At 60.6% G+C, this 20,151-nt stretch overlaps 11 protein-coding genes across 11 annotated transcripts in view; 3 read left to right on the top strand and 8 right to left on the bottom strand.

Annotated features, from left to right (window-relative positions):
- Positions 1-526, bottom strand: part of SDRG_08364 (hypothetical protein) — a 1,343-nt gene extending 817 nt beyond the window's left edge. The window contains exons 1-2 of the mRNA XM_008614246.1: positions 405-526; positions 9-358 (exon numbers count right to left, since the gene is read on the bottom strand). Coding sequence (XP_008612468.1) covers positions 9-358; positions 405-438 — 384 coding nt within the window. The 5' untranslated portion in view covers positions 439-526. The remainder of the gene's footprint in view (positions 1-8; positions 359-404) is intronic.
- A 407-nt stretch (positions 527-933) lies between these two features.
- Positions 934-2,213, bottom strand: SDRG_08363 (hypothetical protein). The gene is made up of 2 exons (XM_008614245.1): positions 2,117-2,213; positions 934-2,065 (listed from the first exon to the last, which is right to left on the bottom strand). The coding sequence occupies exons 1-2, from the start codon at positions 2,148-2,150 to the stop codon at positions 1,008-1,010; spliced, it is 1,092 nt and encodes a 363-aa protein (XP_008612467.1). The 5' UTR covers positions 2,151-2,213; the 3' UTR covers positions 934-1,007.
- Positions 2,214-2,729: 516 nt separating this feature from the next.
- Positions 2,730-4,015, bottom strand: SDRG_08362 (hypothetical protein). The gene is made up of 2 exons (XM_008614244.1): positions 3,957-4,015; positions 2,730-3,902 (listed from the first exon to the last, which is right to left on the bottom strand). Exons 1-2 carry the CDS (start codon positions 4,009-4,011, stop codon positions 2,788-2,790), a joined length of 1,170 nt encoding a protein of 389 aa, XP_008612466.1. The 5' UTR covers positions 4,012-4,015; the 3' UTR covers positions 2,730-2,787.
- Positions 4,016-4,529: 514 nt separating this feature from the next.
- On the bottom strand, positions 4,530-6,681 carry SDRG_08361 (hypothetical protein; the record flags this gene model as incomplete). The annotated part of the gene is made up of 1 exon (XM_008614243.1): positions 4,530-6,681. The coding sequence occupies one exon, from the start codon at positions 6,679-6,681 to the stop codon at positions 4,681-4,683; it is 2,001 nt and encodes a 666-aa protein (XP_008612465.1). The 3' UTR covers positions 4,530-4,680.
- A 75-nt stretch (positions 6,682-6,756) lies between these two features.
- SDRG_08360 (hypothetical protein) lies at positions 6,757-8,501 on the bottom strand (the record flags this gene model as incomplete). The annotated part of the gene is made up of 5 exons (XM_008614242.1): positions 6,757-7,105; positions 7,152-7,555; positions 7,609-7,771; positions 7,821-8,051; positions 8,094-8,501. 5 exons carry the CDS (start codon positions 8,499-8,501, stop codon positions 6,794-6,796), a joined length of 1,518 nt encoding a protein of 505 aa, XP_008612464.1. The 3' UTR covers positions 6,757-6,793.
- Positions 8,502-8,892: 391 nt separating this feature from the next.
- SDRG_08359 (hypothetical protein) lies at positions 8,893-10,743 on the bottom strand. The gene is made up of 7 exons (XM_008614241.1): positions 10,696-10,743; positions 10,136-10,648; positions 9,975-10,088; positions 9,564-9,932; positions 9,369-9,514; positions 9,189-9,321; positions 8,893-9,137 (listed from the first exon to the last, which is right to left on the bottom strand). The coding sequence occupies exons 1-7, from the start codon at positions 10,711-10,713 to the stop codon at positions 8,937-8,939; spliced, it is 1,494 nt and encodes a 497-aa protein (XP_008612463.1). The 5' UTR covers positions 10,714-10,743; the 3' UTR covers positions 8,893-8,936.
- A 391-nt stretch (positions 10,744-11,134) lies between these two features.
- Positions 11,135-13,508, top strand: SDRG_08358 (hypothetical protein). Its single transcript, XM_008614240.1, has 2 exons — positions 11,135-11,785; positions 11,830-13,508. Exons 1-2 carry the CDS (start codon positions 11,147-11,149, stop codon positions 13,444-13,446), a joined length of 2,256 nt encoding a protein of 751 aa, XP_008612462.1. The 5' UTR covers positions 11,135-11,146; the 3' UTR covers positions 13,447-13,508.
- Positions 13,509-13,960: 452 nt separating this feature from the next.
- SDRG_08357 (hypothetical protein) lies at positions 13,961-15,144 on the top strand (the record flags this gene model as incomplete). Its single annotated transcript, XM_008614239.1, has 2 exons — positions 13,961-14,900; positions 14,948-15,144. The coding sequence occupies 2 exons, from the start codon at positions 13,961-13,963 to the stop codon at positions 15,142-15,144; spliced, it is 1,137 nt and encodes a 378-aa protein (XP_008612461.1).
- On the bottom strand, positions 15,029-17,424 carry SDRG_08356 (AGC protein kinase). Its single transcript, XM_008614238.1, has 6 exons — positions 17,151-17,424; positions 16,884-17,106; positions 16,635-16,832; positions 15,882-16,590; positions 15,687-15,824; positions 15,029-15,634 (listed from the first exon to the last, which is right to left on the bottom strand). The coding sequence occupies exons 1-6, from the start codon at positions 17,354-17,356 to the stop codon at positions 15,189-15,191; spliced, it is 1,920 nt and encodes a 639-aa protein (XP_008612460.1). The 5' UTR covers positions 17,357-17,424; the 3' UTR covers positions 15,029-15,188.
- Positions 17,425-17,624: 200 nt separating this feature from the next.
- Positions 17,625-19,001, bottom strand: SDRG_08355 (hypothetical protein). The gene is made up of 9 exons (XM_008614237.1): positions 18,882-19,001; positions 18,740-18,838; positions 18,599-18,697; positions 18,453-18,551; positions 18,304-18,402; positions 18,155-18,253; positions 18,008-18,109; positions 17,858-17,956; positions 17,625-17,809 (listed from the first exon to the last, which is right to left on the bottom strand). Exons 1-9 carry the CDS (start codon positions 18,990-18,992, stop codon positions 17,684-17,686), a joined length of 933 nt encoding a protein of 310 aa, XP_008612459.1. The 5' UTR covers positions 18,993-19,001; the 3' UTR covers positions 17,625-17,683.
- Positions 19,002-19,096: 95 nt separating this feature from the next.
- Positions 19,097-19,892, top strand: SDRG_08354 (hypothetical protein; the record flags this gene model as incomplete). The annotated part of the gene is made up of 7 exons (XM_008614236.1): positions 19,097-19,185; positions 19,235-19,253; positions 19,297-19,397; positions 19,449-19,527; positions 19,571-19,660; positions 19,701-19,740; positions 19,786-19,892. The coding sequence occupies 7 exons, from the start codon at positions 19,097-19,099 to the stop codon at positions 19,890-19,892; spliced, it is 525 nt and encodes a 174-aa protein (XP_008612458.1).
- Positions 19,893-20,151: the final 259 nt, after the last annotated feature.

Below are 20,151 nucleotides of genomic sequence, written 5' to 3'. Positions count from 1 at the left end.
GCCTTGACCGACTGCGTTGGCGCGGCTGTCTCGGCGTCGCCCGACGACGACGACGACGAGACCACAGGCATGGTCGTCGGCGCCCGTGTTGTTGGCTTGGGCGTCGTGGTCACCGGCGCTGTCGTGGCGGTCGTGGCCACCGGCGTCGTCACGGGCGCGACGGTCTTGGTCGTTGGCAGCGGCGTGACCGTCACGGTCGTGGGCAACGGCGTGTCTGTGGTCGGCGCCGGTGTCGTGGTTGGCGGTAGCGTCACGGGGGCAATCGTGATGATGGGCACGGTCGTCGGCGCCAGCGTCGGCGCCAGCGTGGGGACATTGGTCGTCACGTTCGCGACAAAGTCGGCTGTGGCCATCGAGGCTACATGCAGCGTTAGCACCTGGCGAGGTCGCATGCAGGCGCGTACCCAGAAGCAGGGCGAGGCTGGCAAGATGCACCATCCTCCTTACGCTCTGGCAACTTCTCGGTCGGACGCAAAATGGCACCGCAACGAGCCGGCGCTCCCCATTGACACACGGTGCGCCCGCGTGTATACAAACCTCAAGTGCAAGCTGAGGTTGCAACGATTCAACCTCTCGAATTAAATTGTACTCAAGGTTTGTATGCCGTCCGCGTCTTTTTATTCTCCGAGTGGCCAGGCGTAATGGTGAGAATGGGAGGTTCTTTCAAGTCGCGTGTCGCAAAGTGCAGCTCGGGCGGTGTTAAGGGGCCGACATAGGGTGTTATAACATTCCGATCCATTGGTGAACTGCGTTATAAAATTGAGAGACGGTCGAATGCACGGGTCGAATGGGTGACTGTCTTGCAGCCGATCGCAGCGACAAGTTGGACTAGGCGTTCATGTACAACTTGTCGACGACGGACCGCCGCACTTGTACAGTAGTATGGCCGGCGTCGACGTCCCACGTGGCATTGGAAGCTACTGGGGACCTACACTTTTTTTCGAAAGCATCACGGCAAGTCCGTCGAGCGGACAAGTTATAGGTCTTAGATACTACAGAATACGGTCCTACAGCGTCACGCTGTTGTCGTCGTTGGTGGTGGGTTGCATCCGGCTTTGCTTTTGGCTGATCAAAATCGGCATCTCGTCCCAGAGGTCGACCGCCGAGTGGCCGCGCGACGAGTCCGTGTACACGGGCGATGGCACGGCGTTGATCTCAAAGTCCATCGACGACGCCACGGACGCGCGCGGCGGCGTGTCGGCTGCCGAGTTGCGCAACGACGTGCGCGCGACAAAGTCGTTGTTGGGCTTGGAGAAGGCCGATGGCCGCATCGGCGGCATCATGGGCACCGGCTCGTCCTCGCTGCCTGTCGTGCGGAGACGCTGCATGGGCTGGAAGCTCGAGTGGCCCGTAAACGTGAGCGGTGCATCCGGGGTGCACGCGTCGTTGTCGTCGTCGTCATCTTCGTGCGACTTGCGGTACTTGCGAGCGACAAAGATGAGCAAAAGAGCCAAAGCGACGCCGCCGACAACGAACGCGGCGGTCCAGCTCGCCGACGGGCCACTGTTGGACGACGCCGTGTCCTTCCTCGTGCTCGTACTGTTGGTTGTCGGGGTCGAGCTCTCGTTATAGTCTTGCGGCGACAACGCGGTGGTGCTGGTGGGTAAGTTCAGAGGCGCAGTCGTTGAAGGCGCCAGCGGTGCCGAAGTAGCCGGTCCTTCCGGAGATTTCGTCGTCGTTGCACTCGTCGTGACGATGGGCGACGTGGCGGCCGGTCGCGAAGTGACCGGCGGTAAGACGCTTGTAGGAAAGGTGACTGTCGGTGAAGGCAGTACGGGCGCCGTCGTCGTCCATGGGATCGCCGACGTCGGCGGCGGTGTGGTCCCGGGCTGCGTTGTCGGCGGTGGCATGCTGGTAGCCGAGCCATTGCACGAGACGTAGCCAAGTGGACACATACCGAGTGTCGTTGTAGCCACACAGAGACGGAGACCGCTTGGCGACGGGGAGATGGCGAGGCATGGCGGGCAGTCCCCGGAGACGAGGAAGCATGTATCGTCTCCGGGTGGCTTGCACTGGACGGTCTCTCTGCACAAGTCGACTGCCGCCGTCGTCTGCAGCGCCACGCCTAGCACCATCAACATCATCATGAGCCATAGCCCATGTAGCCAAGCCTTACATGCGGCGAGCGTGGACAGGGCAACCACCTTCATGCGCTTCGAGGACCAAGTTGAAAACTTGGCGAGCGTGCAATGCTTCTTCAGGTCAGCAATACAATGCGGAAATCCAAATCCGTATACAAACCGCATGTTGCACGATCATATTTTATTACGCGCCTTGGGTGCCCCAGCTTCGAACTACGCGCCCGCGCCGTGGCGCAAGTGCGAACTTCGATGGGAAAAACCATCGCGTGGGCAAAACGTACTGCAACAAAGCGCGTCGAGGTTTGTCCCAGCTTGGACAACGGGTGGAATACCACGGCCCGCGGCGATTTCAGCGGATCTTTGGCGCGGCTAACGCTTCGGCTAACCTGGGCGGCAGGGACCCTGCACGCAACTCGGACTTGGCACTGGTGGTGGGCATGGCTCGAGCCACTTCATACCTCGAGGCTGCTTGCACGTGCGCAGCAGCGTGCTACGATTGATGCATGCAATCTGTCGAGGTGTACGAAGAGGATCGACTGCCAGTCGCAAGAGATTCGCGAAGATGGGAGCGACAGCACTGAGATTACGATGTGGCGAAGCAGTCGCAGCTGGACCAAGGTGGTATGTACCCACCAACGCGTCGATTCATATCGATTCACAAGACACACGCCACGTCAACGTTAAGGGGAAAGCAGTTTGCGTCGGTTTAAAACTCAACCGAGAGGCGCGTCTCGTTGTCGCGCACGTCGCTGGCATGGGTCGGCGCCGGGTGGGCGAGCTTGTTCTTGGCCGTCGGTGTGCCGTCTTGGTAGCTCGACGGCACGTTGCCCCAGACGTCTGAGTGCGTGACGTCGCTGCGGGGCTTGGCCGCCGGCGCGACCGAGACGGCCGTGTAGTCTTGCTGGGCAGGCGCATACCCATGGTTGTTGGTGTTGTTGTATTGGTTGGGTTGGGCGTACGACGACTGCGGGTTGCTGTAGTTGTCGTGGGGTTGCTGGCCGTAGTTGTTGTAGGTCTGCGACTGGTTGTTGTTGTTGTTGCCATACGGGTTGTACGTCGCTTGTGGCTGGTTCTGACCGTCGATTTGCGCGCGGAGGTTGGCTGCAACCACAGCAGCGCTGCCACCTTCGTACGTCGTGGCCGCCGCAGTGCTCGTGTAGTTCTGGCTCGTCGCCGGTGCCGTCGGCTTGTACGGCTCATCGTCGTCATCGTCGTCGCGGTTGTTCATCTTCAAGACCACAACCAGAACAACCGCGATCAAGACGACGGCACCCCCGGCAATCCCACCATAAAGAGCCCAGTTAATGCCCGAGTCGGTCGTCGAGTTGGGGTGCGCGTTGTTAGCATTCGACGGCGTTGCAGTCGGCGTCGGCGTCGCCCCCGAGCCGGACGACGAGCTCGTCGTCGTCGCGGGCGTTGTCTTTGGCGTCGTCGAGGTCGGCTTCTTGGTCGTGGCCGTCGGCGTTGTCGTCGGCGCAAGCGTCGTCACTACAGGCTCTGTCGTCGTCGGGGCCAGCGTCGTAGGCGCCAACGTCGGCGCAAGCGTCGGCTTGACGGTCGTCGGCTTGGGCGTAATGCCCCCAGAGCCCGAGCCGGAGCCAGAGCCCGAGCTCGGTGGCGTGTACTTGCCGCACTTTTGAAAGCCACCAATGCCGACGACGTTGCAGGTGCCGATAAAGTTGGTTGGCTTGCACACAGTCGTGCCCGTGCTCGAGTCGGCGCCCATGCATTCGGGGCACGTCTGGAGCGCTCGGTCGCAAAAGAGCCCCGTGTCCGTCGTGCACGTGCGCTGCTTGCAGATGGCCTGCGCATCGACTCCATCTATTGCATGCGCGTGAGCTATGCCAAGCCACCTTGGGTAGCTCGAGGACGTACAGTGATTCGTACTCACCGCGGCCAGAGCCACGAAGAGTAAGCTCGACGCCTTCATCGCGAAACTCCAAATTGCGTCCCGCCAACACGCTGCAAAGAGCGGGTTTTTGTAAAGGCGCTTCTCTCGCAACCGGTATCGGATTAAATTGCGCAACATATACTTCGTTTTGGTATGGTCATTTGAATATATCTATTGTATTGGCCAGGTGAGTAACGACAAGTTTATAATCAGCATTCGTTTTTAGAGGACCTCCGAATCAAAGATCGAGCGATCGAACGACCTGGAGCTTGTCAAGCAGCGATCGACGACGACGATGGCTTCGTCACCATAGCACCTCGATGATGCTTTTCGCTGGGGTCTACATGGCCATAAATATATATTTGACAAATAATTGTGCAAGCGGTCGCGGCTCTCCCGCCGCCCCGTAGGAATGCGAGGGGTTACGCACAGTGCGCGCCATCGTAGCTCACGTGTAGCGTATAGGCCGGGAGCACCGCCGCGCGACGCTTCAAGTGGATGGGAGGACCGACGCGTTATTATTGCCCAAGTGGGAGCTACAGAGAACAAGGTATGAGTGGTGGGGTAGGTTTGGAGGTATAACTATTCTTCAGATGGTATTAGTCGCTAGTCAATGACAGCATTCGACAGTGTGTAGTTATGATTTCACTCGATGCGCTCGGCGATTTGTCTTGCGCTCTGACCATCGTCTGCTTTGAGCTGAGCATATCACGATGGTCGGAGCGCGGCGAGGCGTTTCTGCAAGAGCGGGAGCACGTCGTCCAAGCGCGCTTCCGTCCACTCGGGATCGAACGCTTCGATCGCGATCTCCATGTTGCGGCAACTGGCTTCGTTCGACACGCCGCGCTCGCCAAATCGACACAGAAACGCCACGACACGCCAGTGGCCGTACGTGATCGCATCAAACATGGCGCGCGTCGAGCAGCCTTCGCGCCGGTGGGTGTGCAGAAACCGAAGCACGTCAACGGCGCCGACGCGGGCGGCCTCGTCCATCACGGCCGGTGTGGCGCCAACGCACTGGTTTGCATGCAACGCTTCGAGGATGGCGAGGTTGCTATAACGCGCTGCCTCGATCCACACGGCCTCCGAGGTCGTCGCACGTACGCAGTGCTGGAGGAGGTACAAGAATACATCCGTGTTGCCGGGAACGGACGCTGCTGTTGCCAGACGATCGCTGTCGCACACGTCGTCGTGGTAGTGCTCGTGCAGGTAGCGCACCATGGCAACATTGCTACTGCGAATCGCCTCGCGCATCGTCGTCTCGCACCATGGATAGCTCGGGAAGATAGCCAGCACGCCCACGTAGTCCTGACGCAAGTTGAGTTGGAGCTGGTGCCCGAAAGCACTCTGCAGCAACCGCGCAACCGGCATTGAGAGCGTTTTTGGCACCAGTGACGCGTCGGCGTCGACGCACTCGGGTGCGTGCGTCAACAAGAAGGCCAGCACGTCGTGATGGGCAAAGGCCGCAAACCACACGCTGGAATTCCAGCCAGACTGCCGATATGCGTAGAGTACTTGAAGCGCGTCGAGGTGACCATGCTCGGCCGCAGCACAGGCAGCCGCCACTGTTGCAGAGACACCTTGCAGCGGTGCAGCAAGAAGGTGCCGCAGCACGATTGCATGGCCGTTGGCAGCCGCCTGCGTCACGGCGCGCTGACTAACGGCCGGAGGTTCCCACTGCAGGAGAAAGCCCACGACCTCGAGGTGGCCACCACCGGCGGCGTCGTCCAGCGCGCGGTGGGTCCAGCCTTCCGTGCGGTTGGCGCAGAGGTACTGCACCACGGCGAGGTGTCCGTTGGCGCTCGCACCGTCGATCGCGTCCGTTGTTGCGCCTTCGTCGCGGTGCGAATGCAGGAACATGACCACCTCCAAGTGGCCTTCGGTTGCTGCATAGTCCATCGCGTTACTCGAGCAGTGGGGCGCGTCATGGTGATGCAACTGCTGAAGTACGCGCAAGTGGCCGTCGTTGGCGGCCAGCGTCCATGCCGTCGCCGAATTCGTGTATCCGCCGTTCTGAAGCAGATACGCCACGACGTTGGCGTGGCCGTGCATGGCGGCGCCATCGACGACGGCCGGCGACGTACCACGGATGCCACAAGCGTGCAACGAGACGAGGATATCGAAAAAGCCGCGCGCAGCAGCAGTAGCCACCGCTTGGGTGACATCGCATGATCGAGACGCGAGGTACTCGAGCACGTCCTTGTGGCCGAGCTCGGCGGCGAGCGCAGCTGCGCGCGGACTCGCGCGGCTGAAGCCAGCATCGACCAGCTGATCCAGCAGCGCAATGCTGCCGTGGGACACAGCCAGATCGAGGAGCGGCTCCGTGAGACGTCCTGGCGCGAGATCCAACGAGCACAAGTAGGCGACGATGGCCATGTCGCCGCTGGCCACAGCGCAGTACAGTGCATCGCGCGTGAACAGCTGCGGTCGACACGCGGCAATGCGCGTAAGGAGGCGCAGTCGACTTTCGACGATGGTCCAATGCAATGGGAGGCGAAAGTCGTACGCTGGCAGCGACAAGAAGAGCGTTCGTGTGGTCGAGACGGGCTCGACAACATTGGACAGGTGGTAGTAGCGCCCGTCGTCGTCAAGGCGCACGTGGTACATGGCGTCGGCCAGTCGATCCCGTACATCCTCATAGAGCCCCTCTTGATACGCGAGGAGGAGCCGGAGTAGCGACGGGTCGGTGAGCACGCGGCTTGCCATCATGCCACTGTTTGCCACTGTTTCTCGAACGGTGAAACAATCCTTGGATTCTGTATGAAATTCTGTTTCAACGCGAAACGATACAGGAAACCGTGTTGGCGTAGCGGTATGCAAGTTAGTGTTGTTGCTCGGTCCAACCAAGGGCGCTGAGCGTGTCACCGACGATGTAGAGCGATCCCGTCGCGAGCACTCGCGCGTGCGCGGGAGTGGTCGAGCGGATTAATGCGATGCTGTCCTCGACAGAATGGCAAATCGACGTCTTGGACGCGGCGCGGCCGTTGTGCAGGGCGGTCCACACTTTGGAGCAAATGAACTGCCAGTACTGCTTGTCGCCGTTGGGCGGGCAGTTGGTCATGTCAAACACCGAGGGAGGGACGCCGTCGATCGCGATGCCGGCCTTGAGCAGCGCTTCCTGCACACTCGGAATCTATTGCATCCATGAACTCTCGACCCAAACGTACGTCGCGCCGTACCTTGACGATGCTTGGGCGACACGACCGCGACGGCGTAAAGATGACGTGGTCGAACGAGAGCGCCAGGAGCGGCTTCAAAATGGCCACAATGTCGCGCTCGTGGTGGCAGTTGAAGATCAAGATGCGCGTTTCCGTGGGCTGCTTGGCGCCGTTTTGCGTAAACCACGCGCCGCAGCACTGCATGCTCAGCGGCGTGTGCGCGCCGTCCACATAGTACGTCGTCGTCGAGTTCGGGTCCGGAATCGTCTGCGCGCGGCCCGGCCAAAACGCCGATGTGAGGCCTGCGAGGACCGTTGGTGTCGCGAGCGTCGGGTACGCCGGCGGCAGCGGCAGCGGGTTCTTGCGCTGCAGCCACTGGGTCGCCAAGACGATGGCGAGCGCCGCGTTCACGTGCTGGTAGTCACCTGCGGTGTCATGCAGCGTGTAAGACGAGATGATTTCGATGCTGCGAGTGTACCGTGGAGGCCGAGCGACGTGACGTCTACGTTGAAGGACGGAAGCGCCGGCACGACAAACAGCGGGTTCCCGTGTTCCACCGCGCAGCGCTCGAGCATCGAAGCTGCGATCTCGGGCTGCGCGATCGTAAAGGCGGGTACATTGCGCTTGAAGATACCCGCTTTCTACGCACCCATAGAGTAGAGAATGACCGAAGCGATGCGCAAAGCGTACCTCGCGCGCGATCAAGTCGAGCGTCTCGCCGAGCACGCGCGTGTGGTCCAGGTCGAGCGTCGTGACGCCGCAGACGACCGGGCGCTGGACAACGTTGGTCGCATCCAGACGACCGCCGAGCCCGACCTCGAGAATGACCACGTCCACGGCTTCGGCTGCGAAAATGCGCAGCGCCAGCAGCGTGAAGAAGCGGAAGAAGCCCGCCATCGGCGGCTCGTCCGTCGCTTGGTCCTATGCCACTGCCTCAGCGCACGCCGTCGGTTAGTGGCGTACCTTGGTCGCATAGAGCCCGTCCCAGACGGCCCAAAAGTGCGTCAAGAACGTCGCCTCCGGGATCGGCTTGCCGTTGATGCGGAAGCGCTCGCAGACGTGGATCAGGTGCGGCGACGTAAACATGCCGGTCCGGACGCCATGCGCCCGCAGGATGCTCTCGGTGAACGCAGTCGTGGAGCCCTTGCCTTTCGTGCCCGCAATGTGAATCACCGAGAGGTCGGTGATGTCCATTCGCAGGCGGCGCATGTAGTGCTGCATGATCTTGATCGTCGACTCGCGCGTGTCTTGCTTGGTGGGCGGGAGCACGTTGCCCGGTCGGCTCGGAAGACTTAGGAGCAGGTCCATGGCGCCGTCGACGCCTCTGGCGCGGAAGCTCTCGACGTCGTCGACCTCGAACGCGTTGGCCATCTCTGGTTGTAAACGGCAAAGTGAGCAGCACCACGCAAACAGTAGGGATCCGCCAGCTTGAACCGCGTCCGCCAATCAGATCGAGCGGTACCCAAGGGCCGCTTGCTGCGTCGCGTTTGATTGGTCGTTGCTGGCGACCGCCGATTGGCCCGCCCAAAGATTTGCCCAATCAGTTGTTGGTCTGCACAAGATACCGCTCCCCACTGCAGCTCGTCGCCCGTCGTCGCCACAAGACGCCGTCCTCGCTGCGCTCTGCCGGCGTCCGCGCGGATATCGTGGCCTCTCGGCGGCAATTTGGTGGCCACTCGCTCCATGGCACATCCTCGATTCGTCAACATGACTCCACGTGGCAGCCTCCGCGACGCGATGCCACGACGAGGAAGAGAAAGGAGGCAAGGTAGGATGGGTGGTTTGAGGAGCTTAAGCGTGTGTGAGCTAATTGAGAGTGCTGCGCGAGAACGCAATCTTGAGCATGCGACCGTCAAAGCTCGAGTTGTGGGCGCATGAAAGCAGGTTGATCGCGAGGTCGGTCGACGGAAACTCGAGAAGCACTTGCGGATGGCCCTTGGCGTTCGTAAAGGTCTTGCACTTGGCCGTCTCGAGGGACCCGAGCGTACGCAAGTGCGCTTGCAGGCTCTAATCAACAGCCAACGGGAGCCGTCGCGTGCAGGAGAAGCGAACGCGTACCTCCATGTCCAAAGACGCGCCAAAGTTGGAGACGTGGAGGACGCGCGTCGGGCTGTAAATGTGCTTTGTAAAGTTGGCGTACTTGCCCGTGAAGCGGTTGTAGGTACTGCTAAACTCCTTGGCATGCGTGTTCCTACTCCACCCCATTGGTATATGCCATCAGATATGCTGTGTATGTACTCGTCTTGGTCGGGCTGCGACGGTGAAATGGACAGGTGCTTGGACGCGCGAACATCCATGGCGCGACCGGCAAGCACGACGCCGCGAAGATGCGTGATTGCAAGCGCCGCTGCGGTCTCGGTCGCGTACTGAATGAGCGCATGGTCCTACCCAAGGACATCAGCCTTCGTCCGCCAGAGGTCTAAGAAACCATACCGGCTTGGCGTGGAGCTTCTTGAGCCGCGTAATGTTGCCGTAGCACGAAAAGAGGTTGAAGATGTGATCGCACGTCAGTGATCGCTTAAGGTTGCACACGAGCACGACGGGCGACCCGATGGCGTCTGCGGGATTTGCTACGTCGGCGCTGACGCTGGACCGGTCACTGTGGCTCGTGCTTCGGGTCCGCGATGCTTTGTTGGCGTGACTCGTCGGTGTTGTGGCGGCTGTTGTTGCAGCGGTAAACGGAAGGAACGAGTGCAGCACGGCGGCGTGCGGCGCGTTGATCGCCGTGTCCATCACGGGCACCGGCAGCGTCAGATTGGTATAGTCGCGCGTCTTGAGACTATTTTCTTTGACGACCAGGTCCTACGCCGTTGCCATGAGCACCGGTTGAGAGATAGAGGCAACCGTGAGGTTGGAGTAGCTAATGATCATGTAGCAGCTTTCGGGGTAAATGGCTTCGCCGTCCAGCGTGTCCTTGGCGCTTTCGGCGTCCTTGGCCAATGCGAATTGCACGAGGCACTACCCACAGGTTGTAGATCCTTCTTGGAGGTAATACGCGCACCCACCTGAAGACCCACGGGTTTGCTAAAGAGGACAATCTTCTCCACAATGCCGTAGATGCTGAAGATCTTGCCGATCAAGTCGGTCGTGATCGGGTACAGCGGGTGCTGCACCGTCACGAGCAGAATGCGGTTCACAACCTCGTTCGGGTCGCGGGCTATTTCCGCCGCAGGACTGGGCGCGTCGCTTCCTGCTGCCGGCTTGGCGGCCGACGACGACGACCGGCTGCGACTCCGCGTGCGCGCGACGTTCAATTCTTGGCTCTTGGAGTACGAGACCGCGATCGTGAGGCCATAGAGCCGCAGCGGATGGGCCGCGATGGCGTCGTAGGCAGCCGTCGCATCCTGCAGCGACTCCATTTGCACGAGTGCGTTCTGCGTCGCCTTGGCATGCGGGCCTGACTTCTTCTTGAGCAGAATCACGCGCTCGACGACACCAAACTGGGAGATGAGCTGCTCGACGTGGGCACTGCGGACCTGCGGTCCCAGGTGGTCGACAAACAAGACTCGCGACGGCTCCTAATGACTCAGATCTTATGCGCGCGTCAACGCAATGGCAAACGTACGGCGGCGGCGGCTGGCATCGCGCTTGTGGCTATAAGCGCGCGACCGTTTCTTTGAAGTAGCACTTTATCGAGGACCAATCAACGGCGCGCACGACCGGATGCCACGATATTCGGCCAATCGCAGCGCGCGCCGTGGCGAGCGTAGATCTTGGCCCTTCAACGCATTTTCGCACTTTGACATAGTGTGCTTCGAGAACAACGCCTTGCGCCGCGTACCGACTGCGGAGACTCGGCGCTCGGGCAACGACGGTTGTCTACACTCTTCTATACACGCATGGAGTGTACCGGTATCCATGAGGAGCGTCATCGTGGGTCCCAGCGTCGTGCCAAACGGCGAGACGAAGTGGTTTTACAAGCCGCCATTGGCCAATAAGAGGACCGTATGTACTTCGAACTTCGATATTCCAATGTTGTGGCGTCCTTTCTACAAAGTGCAAGTTGCCGTTCCAAGATGATTCCCAGGTTGCTCGTCGTCCGTCGACTTACACGTCATTTCCCAATTCGCCGCCTCCAAGCCATGGCTTCTTCCTTCGAGTACCCGACGGTCTTCCGCTCCGACCACACGGACGTGCTGCACGGCCGCACGGTCGCCGACCCGTACCGCTGGCTCGAGGACCCGGACAGCCCCGAGACGGAGGCGTTTGTCGCTGCCCAGAACGCGTGCACCCAAAAGGTGTTTGCGTCCGTGCCCCACCGCGACGAGTTCCTCGCGCGCAACACGGAGCTCTTCAACTACGCCAAGTACTCGTCGCCGGCCAAGCACGGGTCGCGGTACTTCTTTTACAAGAACGACGGCCTCCAGAACCAAGCCGTGCTCTACATGCAGGACACGCTCACGAGCGACCCGAGCGTGCTTCTGGACCCGAACACGCTTGCCGAAGACGGCACGGCCGCGCTCAGCGGTCGCACGTTCTCCAAGGCCAAGACCGACTCGGGCATGCTCTACTTTGCGTACGGCGTCTCCAAGGGCGGCTCGGACTGGCAGACGGTCAAAATCATCGCGATCCACCCGGATGGCACGATCGAGCACCTCGACGACGTTCTCGAGTGGGTCAAGTTTAGCTACTTTGCGTGGACGAGCGACGACAAGGTACCAGCCGTCGATCCTCTTCCCATCTCACAAATGACCTGCAGGGCTTCTTTTACGGTCGGTACCCGGCGCCCAAGACCGTCGCCGACGACAAGTCGGCGGGCACGGAGACGGACCTGAACGAGAACCAGCAGATCTGGTACCATCGCCTCAACACGCCGCAGACGGACGACGTGCTCATCTTTTCGTACCCGGAAAAGCCCAAGTACTACTTGGGCGCGACCGTCTCGGACGACGGCGCGCTCCTCCTCGTCACCATCTCGGACGGCTGCAAGAACGCCAACATGCTCTACGTCGCGCCGCTCGGCGACTTTGTCGCGGACAACGCGACGCCGCTTGCGTTCCACAAGCTCGTCGACAACATGGACTTTAGCTACAACTACCTCCTCAACAACGGCAACGAGCTTTTCTTCCTCACCAACCTCGACGCGCCGCGCAACCGCATCATCCGCGTCGCCGACTACACGGCGTCGCCGCTTGTCTGGGACGAAGTCGTGCCCGAACCCGAAGGCGCGATCGTGCTGGAAGCCGCGGCGCCGATCCGCGACGACCTCCTCATCTGCGAGTTCATGAAGGACGCGAGCAGCCTCGTGAGCATCTACACGCAGTCGGGCGCCCTCGTGCGCGACATTGCGCTCCCGAGCGTCGGGTCTGTCGGCATTTCGTGCAAGCGCGCGTCGCCCGAGCTCTTCTTCCACTTTACCTCATTCCTCTACCCCGGCACGATCTTCCGCGAGGACTTGACCGACCCGGCGACGAGCACGCCGGCGGTGTTTCGCGAGTCGACGGTGCCGGGCTTCTCGCCGGACGGGTTTGAGGCCAAGCAAGTCTGGTACACGTCCAAGGACGGCACGCCAATCCCGATGTTTGTCGTCTCCAAGAAGGAGCTGCCGCGCGATGGCAAGAACCCCGTGTACCTCTACGGCTATGGCGGCTTCAACGTGTCGCTGACGCCGACCTTCTCGGCCGCGCGCACGGTCTTTATGCAGCACTTTAACGGGATCCTCGCGCTCCCGACGCTCCGCGGCGGTGGCGAGTACGGCGAAGAGTGGCACCAGGCCGGCACGTTTGAGAAGAAGCAAAACGTGTTTGATGACTTCCATGGCGCCGCCGAGTACCTCATCGCCCAAGGCTACACGTCGCCAGCCAAGATTGCGATCCACGGCGGCTCCAACGGCGGCCTCCTCGTCGCGGCCACGGCCAACCAGCGCCCGGACCTGTACAAGTGCGCGGTCGGCGCGGTCGGCGTCATGGACATGCTGCGCTTCCACAAGTTTACGGTCGGCCACGGCTGGACGACCGACTATGGCAACCCGGACGAGCCCGAGGCGTTCGAGTACCTCGTCAAGTACTCGCCGGTGCACAACGTGCCGACTTTCGAGACGTGCGACCGCCTCCGCAACGACCACGGCGGCTTTCCCGCGACGCTCCTCACGACGGGCGACCACGATGACCGCGTCGTGCCGCTCCACTCGCTCAAGCTCATTGCGGAAATCCAGCACCAGCTCGGCCAGCACGAAGAGCAGAAGAACCCGCTCCTCATCCGCGTCGAGACCAAGGCCGGCCACGGCGCGGGCAAGCCGACCAAGAAGATCCTCGAAGAAGCCGCCGACATCTACGCGTACATGGGCTGGGCCCTCGGCGCCACCTTCACCAACTAAGATCTCAATGAGGAAAGAAATTGAAGAACTTGAATAAGAATCCACTGTGTTGTGTATCGCGGCGCCAAACGTCCAAGCGGGTGGCGGGCAAGTGCGCTTGCACCCACCCCATCGTGTACCTCCATCATGCGCCTGGGTACTGCACTGGAATTCCCACCGTGAAGAAGGCGGTGAAGAACACCGAGAAAGCGACGTGGCCCACTACACTAGCGCGTCCACGCCGGCGACAGGCGCGTCCACCTCTGCCTGGCCCGAATCAGATTCGCATTTCCACGCGCGCCCCTGCGTCTCGGCTTCTTGGCACTTGGCGACGGCGCGCACAAGACGCAAAGAAGCAAGGGCACCGGTGATCCTGCAACCAAAGAGCGAGCACGGAGCGTATCTATCTGCATCGCCCAGTGAAGGTCGGCGTCGTCGCACACACATTGCACCTCACATCTCGCATCTCCATCTTCTTCGTCGACGTCAACCATATCGCGAGTGATGTCACCGCCTCTCGCCTCGCCATCGTCGCATGCAGCACAGCAGCAGTGCTAGGAATAGCAGGATGCGACCCATGCAGCGACGCCCTTGGCGATGCAAGTCGCTGGCACTAGTTTTTCACGTGAAAATCACGGTGCATACACCGCGTGTGGCGTCCGTCCCACTCTCGGTGCCGGCCACCGATTGGCTAAAAAGCGTCCGAGGTTGCCTTTCGGCATCCCAGTTGTGGATTTCGGCCGTCGAAAGCACCAAGATGCACGCGTCGGCGTCGGCGTGCTGCATTGCGACGTGCATTGCGGCAGTCGTCTCGCTGATCATCCTCCTCTGCCTCTCGCTCCTCTACTGGACGATCCCGCGCGTACCAGCCACGGCCCACGACTTTGTCAAGGTGGCCGCCGACCGGTTCGCGTCGTCGCCGTCCGCCGACGCGCTTCTCGATGCCACCACGTCGGCGGCCGACATGACCAATATTCTCATGTCCTGGCACAGCCCGCTGTGCGGCGTCGCTCGCGCTGCGCAGGTGCGTCATGGCAGCTTCTTCCACGACGGAAGCGCGAACGAAGGGCCGCGCTTCCACGTGCAGTACTGGGTGCATGGCAGCTGGCTCAGCGGCTTTGCAGCCTTCAACCAAGCCGCGCCCGAGAGCTCCGTGGACGGCGGCGACCTCTACAGCGACGACTGCTTTGTCGTGCTGGAAAACGTCAAGCACGATGCCACGTACTCGCTCCGCGTCCGGTCGCGCGTCGACACGGCGCTGTTCCAGATTTTTTCGCGCCAGTGGACGGCATGGACCGACGCCGTGCTCGTACCGCCATTTGTGCCCGAGACCGCGTGCGAAGGGAGCTGGTTCCATCGCCTCTTTGCAGAAGAGAGCTGGTACACGGACCAGCGTACGCTCGCGCTTGTTGCCGTCACCGCCGGCTCCCTTTTCTACGCCATGGCGCTCGCCAAGCGGCGCGTGCGGCCGACGGGTACGCACATACGAAATTTCGCACAAAAATTCTCATGTAGCGTACAGGCAGTATGAAGCTTCTGGAAGAAGAGGTGACCAACCTCAAGCAGGAGCTCGCGGATGCCGAGATGGAGAACAAGCTGCTCATGCGGCTCAAAGGCTACGACATTGATTTCCTGGACATTGGCGAGATCGAAGCGCTCGAAGCCGAGCTGACGCTGGGCCTCCAGCGCATCGCCGAGGCCAAGGACGCCATGATCTGAAGTGCTTTTGATATATATTTATTCAGCCTCGCGTGTATACGTCGTTACAAGGACGATTGCATTGCGTCCGGGTTTTCGTACGCAAAGCCCGAGAACGTGTCCGAGTTGGCCCGCGCCTTTTGCTTGGTCTCCTTGTCGACGACCTCGACGCTCGGCAGCGGAAGCCGCGTAAACTCGGCCTCGAAATTGAGCGGCGTGTCGTCGGTCGTCGTCGCGCGGCACGGCCGGAACGGCGGCGGCATCTTGAGCGCGAGGAGGTCGTCCCACTCGATGCTCTCAAAGAACGGGTGCGCCTTCACTTCGGCGGCACCACGCGCACCGAGGCGCTCGGCCGGATTCCGGTTGAGAAGCGCTCGGATCAGGCCCTCGGCACGCCGCGACACGTACGGCGGAAAGTGCAGGCGCGCCGAGCGCAGCCGGTCAAACAGCTTTTGGCGGTCGTTCGTGTACCACGGCGGGAGGCCCGTGAGCATCTCATAGAGCACCATGCCTACACGACCAGTTCTTAGCCCCGTTGTGAGCGAGGATGATGTCGGACGCACCGAGGTTCCACCAGTCGACGGCCGTGCCGTGGCCAAGGCGGTCGAGGATCTCGGGCGGCAAGTACTCGGGCGTGCCGCAGAGCGAGTTGGTGCCATACACACCGTCCGTGATGCCTTCCTTCGCAAGCCCGAAATCGGCTACAGAAACACATACATTGGTCACGCGAGGGCCCTCCATGTACCATGCATTCGTACCGAGTTTGACGTGTCCTTCCTTTGTGAGGAGAATATTTTCGGGCTTGAGGTCGCGGTACACGACACCGAGGCCGTGCAGGTGCTCGAGCGCGAGTGTGATTTCGGCGGCGTAGTAGCACGCCATGTGCTCGGGCAGCTTCTTCATGCGCGTCAAGTGATAAAAGAGCTCGCCGCCCGGGCAATAGTCGAGCACAAAGTAGAGACGCTGCGGAGTCTGGAAGGCAAAGTGCAAACCCACGATGAACGGGTGCTTGGTGTAGCCGAGCACGCGGCGCTCGGTGCGCGTGTGTTCGACCTGCTTGCGCTTGACGATGTTGGCCTTGTTGAGCATCTTCATCGCGTAGAGTTTCTTTGTCGCGTGGTGGCCGACGAGAACGACCTTCCCGAACGACCCACGGCCAATGACCTGGATCATCTTGAAGTCGGTGAGGTTCACGCGCGGCGCGTTCGAGCTCGAGTCCTGTAGGTTCAAAAAGTCGGCGGGCTGCTCGACTGGAAACGGCGGCTGGTCGGCCTTCCATGTGAGGAAGCGCACGACCTCGTCGCACTCGTGGGGGTTGGTCGCATTCGAGAGCGGCTCGTACGTAAGGAGCTGATCGAGCCATTGCCCGAGCTCGTACTGACGCCGCGCGAGGAACTCGGGCTCGAACGAACCGATAATCTTCTTGGGCGGTAGCGTGGGCAGCCGCAGCCGTGGGCGCAGCTTGAGCTACGCATCCTATGAGGTACATACGTGGTGCAGCGCAAGAGGACCTTGTCGTAGAGGGCCGTAAACTCGCGGTACCGGCGATACACGCTCCACGTCGACTCGCCACAGCGAAGGACGACCGTGAAGACTGTATAGAGACGAAACATCGAGTCCTCGACGAACGAGTGGCCCTTCATCTCGACAAAGCTGGCTTGCCGCCCAAGCGGAATGAGGTAAAGCGCCTGCGCGCGCGAGTCTTCCTCCTGCAAGAAATAGATAGCTGAGGTCCTTTACTAGGATGGCTGACGACGCACCTCTTTGGCGCGGACCTCGTGCGTCTCGCAGTAGCCCGACCGGCGCGTATGGAAGAGCGTGCAGCCTGCAAACTGGCAAGGCTGCAGCTCGGACGTGCGGTGCTTAACGACGTCGACCTCTTCGACGTACCCTGGATCGTCGTCGTCCTTGTCCGAGTCGGACGTGTTTTCAATCTCGACCTCAGTCGTCGCATCCGCCGAGTAGAGCGCGAGGAGGTCATGCCTAGCCACTATGAGCCTCCCATTGCGCACGCATGGTGGGCGTACGACTCGGAGAGCTTCTCCTTCATGGCCTCGAGCGTCACGTACTGCTGGTCGATCTCCTCGACGCGGTAGCTCTGGCCCGAGTCGAGGTCCTTGACGAGGTACGCGGCCATCGTATCGAGGTCGAACTTGGCATGGTCGTCGATGCTGTCGTCGGAGGTGCATGGGCTGATCAGGTTGCTGTTCCCGGAGGACGACCCCATCGTCATCGCCTTCTTCGAGGTCTCTTCTGCCTTGCAAAAACAAACGCCGAACGACGAGCCACGGATACCCTCTCAAAGATGATAGTCGCAGCCGCGGCCCACGAAACCCTCTCGTACATGATACAATCCCGCCATCGAGTGTTGCAAATATAAAAACAAAGAGGTGCCCGGATCTTCCGATGACAACCCGATCCCTAATTTGGACGTCACTCTCTCCCTGCGCATGGAAATTCAATTGCATGGCGGGGCCACTGCATACAAACCGCAAGCGTAATGGAACAGAAGCGGAATAATATTAGAACGACAACCCACCTATCACCCAAGGATCCGCGATCAGAAGCTAAAGACCTTCTTGACACTCTGGACGCTGAAGCGGTCCGGGTGCTCGAGCTCTGCGATCGCGTCGGCGACGTCCGAGTACGTCAGCGCAGCTGCGTTCACAATTTGCGTCGACCCGTCCTAAGAGGAGATGTCAACGCCATGTACATGTGTTGTACGCTGGAGCACCTGGTTGCTCGAGACGAACGCAGGCGTGTGGGACAACAGGTACTTGACGACCTCGAGGTGGCCTTCAATGGCGGCGACGGCCAGTGGCGTGATGCCCAGCTACGTCGATGTGCGTGACGGAACTTGCCACTGTTGTGAGGCGAGGTGTACCACGTTGTCGCGGGCCTCGAGGGTCGCATGTTGTTCGACAAGCGCCTTGACGATGCGAAGGTGGCCTCGCTGCGCCGCCACATACAGCGCGGTGCAGGCGTCCTATCGCTGTTCTTGGCACAGGAAAAAGCGCAGTCGAAGCTCAACCTTGCGTGCGCTTTCGATCTGTGCGCCGTGCTCGAGAAGGACGTGGACCATGGCCACATGGCCTTTGGCAGCGGCTGCGATCAGCGGCGTCGTGCCATCCTATCGCAAGATCCACTTGGTCGCATTTGCGACATCTAAAAAGATCCTACGATGCTCGCGGCTTCCATATTGGCTTGGCTGTCGATGAGAAATTGCGCCACTTCAACATGACCCTTCTTCGCAGCCATGTACAAGGGCGTGCGAAGATCCTAGCGGCCCATTCGTTCAACGAGTGACTGCCGCTTTCACGGAGAGGTACCCTTCGGCAGGCCTCGAGGTTGGCTTCTCGCCCGGCGAGGTATTGCACGACCTCGAGATGCCCTTTCTTGGCCGCAACGACGAGGGCTGTGCGTCCGTTCTAGAGCTGCCATGTTGGAGAAGATTATTCCTGTGGGCGATGTCAACCTTTCGATTGGACTCGATATCGGCCCCGCGCTCGACCAAGACGCGGACGGCTTCAACGTTGCCATGCTTGGCCGCAATGTACAAGGGTGACCGGCCGTTCTACGCATGCTGTCAGAGAGGTAGTATGCATGCATGACCTACGCTGGTCTTGCGGTCGATCGCCATACCCTTGTCCAGGAGATACGTGATGACTTTTTTGTGGCCCTTCTCGGCCGCAACGTGGAGGATACAGATCCCGTCCTAGTCGTCGCGTCGCGCCCAAGCTTCGGCGCAGGAGGCGTACCGTGCCAGCGCTCTGGTGGAGATCAACGCCCTCCTTGACGAGCGTCCGGAGCTTGGCGACGTCGTTGGACGCGGCCGCGTCGTAGAGCTGCTTGGACGCGCTCGTGCCCATGGTGCTGAATTTTCTATTCTGAGAATTCGCGGCGCTCATTGGTCCAATTGAGTTGAGTTTCAGTACGATATCCAGCACCCACGACTTGCGGCGAGCAGCACAGTATGGACGTGGCCGCCACCGACTTTGACTGCAATATCTGCCTCGACCGCGTGAAGGAGCCCGTGGTGACACTCTGCGGCCACCTCTACTGGTACGCGCCCACGCCTGCGACCGCATGCATTCATCATCCTGGGGCGTAGCTGGCCCTGCCTCTTCCAGGTACAACGACGCCGCTGCATGTCCATGGCTCATGCCATCGCAGTGGATCGCCAACCACAACGAATGCCCCGTGTGCAAGGCCGGCGTCACAAAGGAGAACGTGATCCCAGTCTACGGCCGTGGCGCCAACACGATCGATCCTCGGTACCGTACCCGTGGCGGCGTTCGCACCGGCGGACCTTGTCTCTGCCGTAGAACGGTCGATGGTGCCGACGATATCCCCAACCGTCCGCGTGGCCAGCGCCCTGCGCCGTCTCTGCGCCGGCGCTTCATGGTAGACCACGTGCGGACGTTCTCTGACACGACAGACCTCCTAGTTCCAGCCCGACCCGCTGCCGCCGCATGCGCAAGAAGCCGCATTCTCGCCCTTGATTGGGTTCTTTCCGTCTCTTTTCGGCCTTCAGTTCGTACGTTCCTATCCGCCATGCAGGGTCTCACGCGATGCAGCAAAGCGCTGCGACCGCAACGATGCCCAACACACACACAGGTCCATGTCGCGTCGTTGGACCGCAGAATGGCATCGTATGTATAGGTCCCTTAACCCCCGCCGAGCTCCAGCAGCAAGTCCAATTTGCGTTCCTCTCCAAGATGCTCCTCTTTGTCGGCTCGGCCGTCATGCTCGGGTTGATCCTCTTTTAAGTTCAACCGAATGGCGGCAACTAGTCGGTCAATTTTGCGGAACCGTCTCAAACTCACTCGCCGGTGCGAGCTGTGTTGACGAGCAAATCTGGAATAGCAGATTTACTAGGCAGCGCAGGACTAGTACAATAGTACTAGACCTAGTGTAGTGTCGCCAACATTCTCGTAGTCGTAGTCGTTGGATCACATGCGACCATGACATGACCTTGGGCCGATGTGTGCCACGTCATACTACACCAAATGCCACGTGTGAGAAATG

The sequence above is a fragment of the Saprolegnia diclina genome, assembly GCF_000281045.1.
Source record: "Saprolegnia diclina VS20 unplaced genomic scaffold supercont1.25, whole genome shotgun sequence".
In the NCBI taxonomy this organism is placed as follows: domain Eukaryota; phylum Oomycota; class Saprolegniomycetes; order Saprolegniales; family Saprolegniaceae; genus Saprolegnia; species Saprolegnia diclina.
The sequence above is the reverse complement of the archived record's forward strand: the minus strand, read 5'-3'. Positions and strand labels throughout refer to the sequence as shown.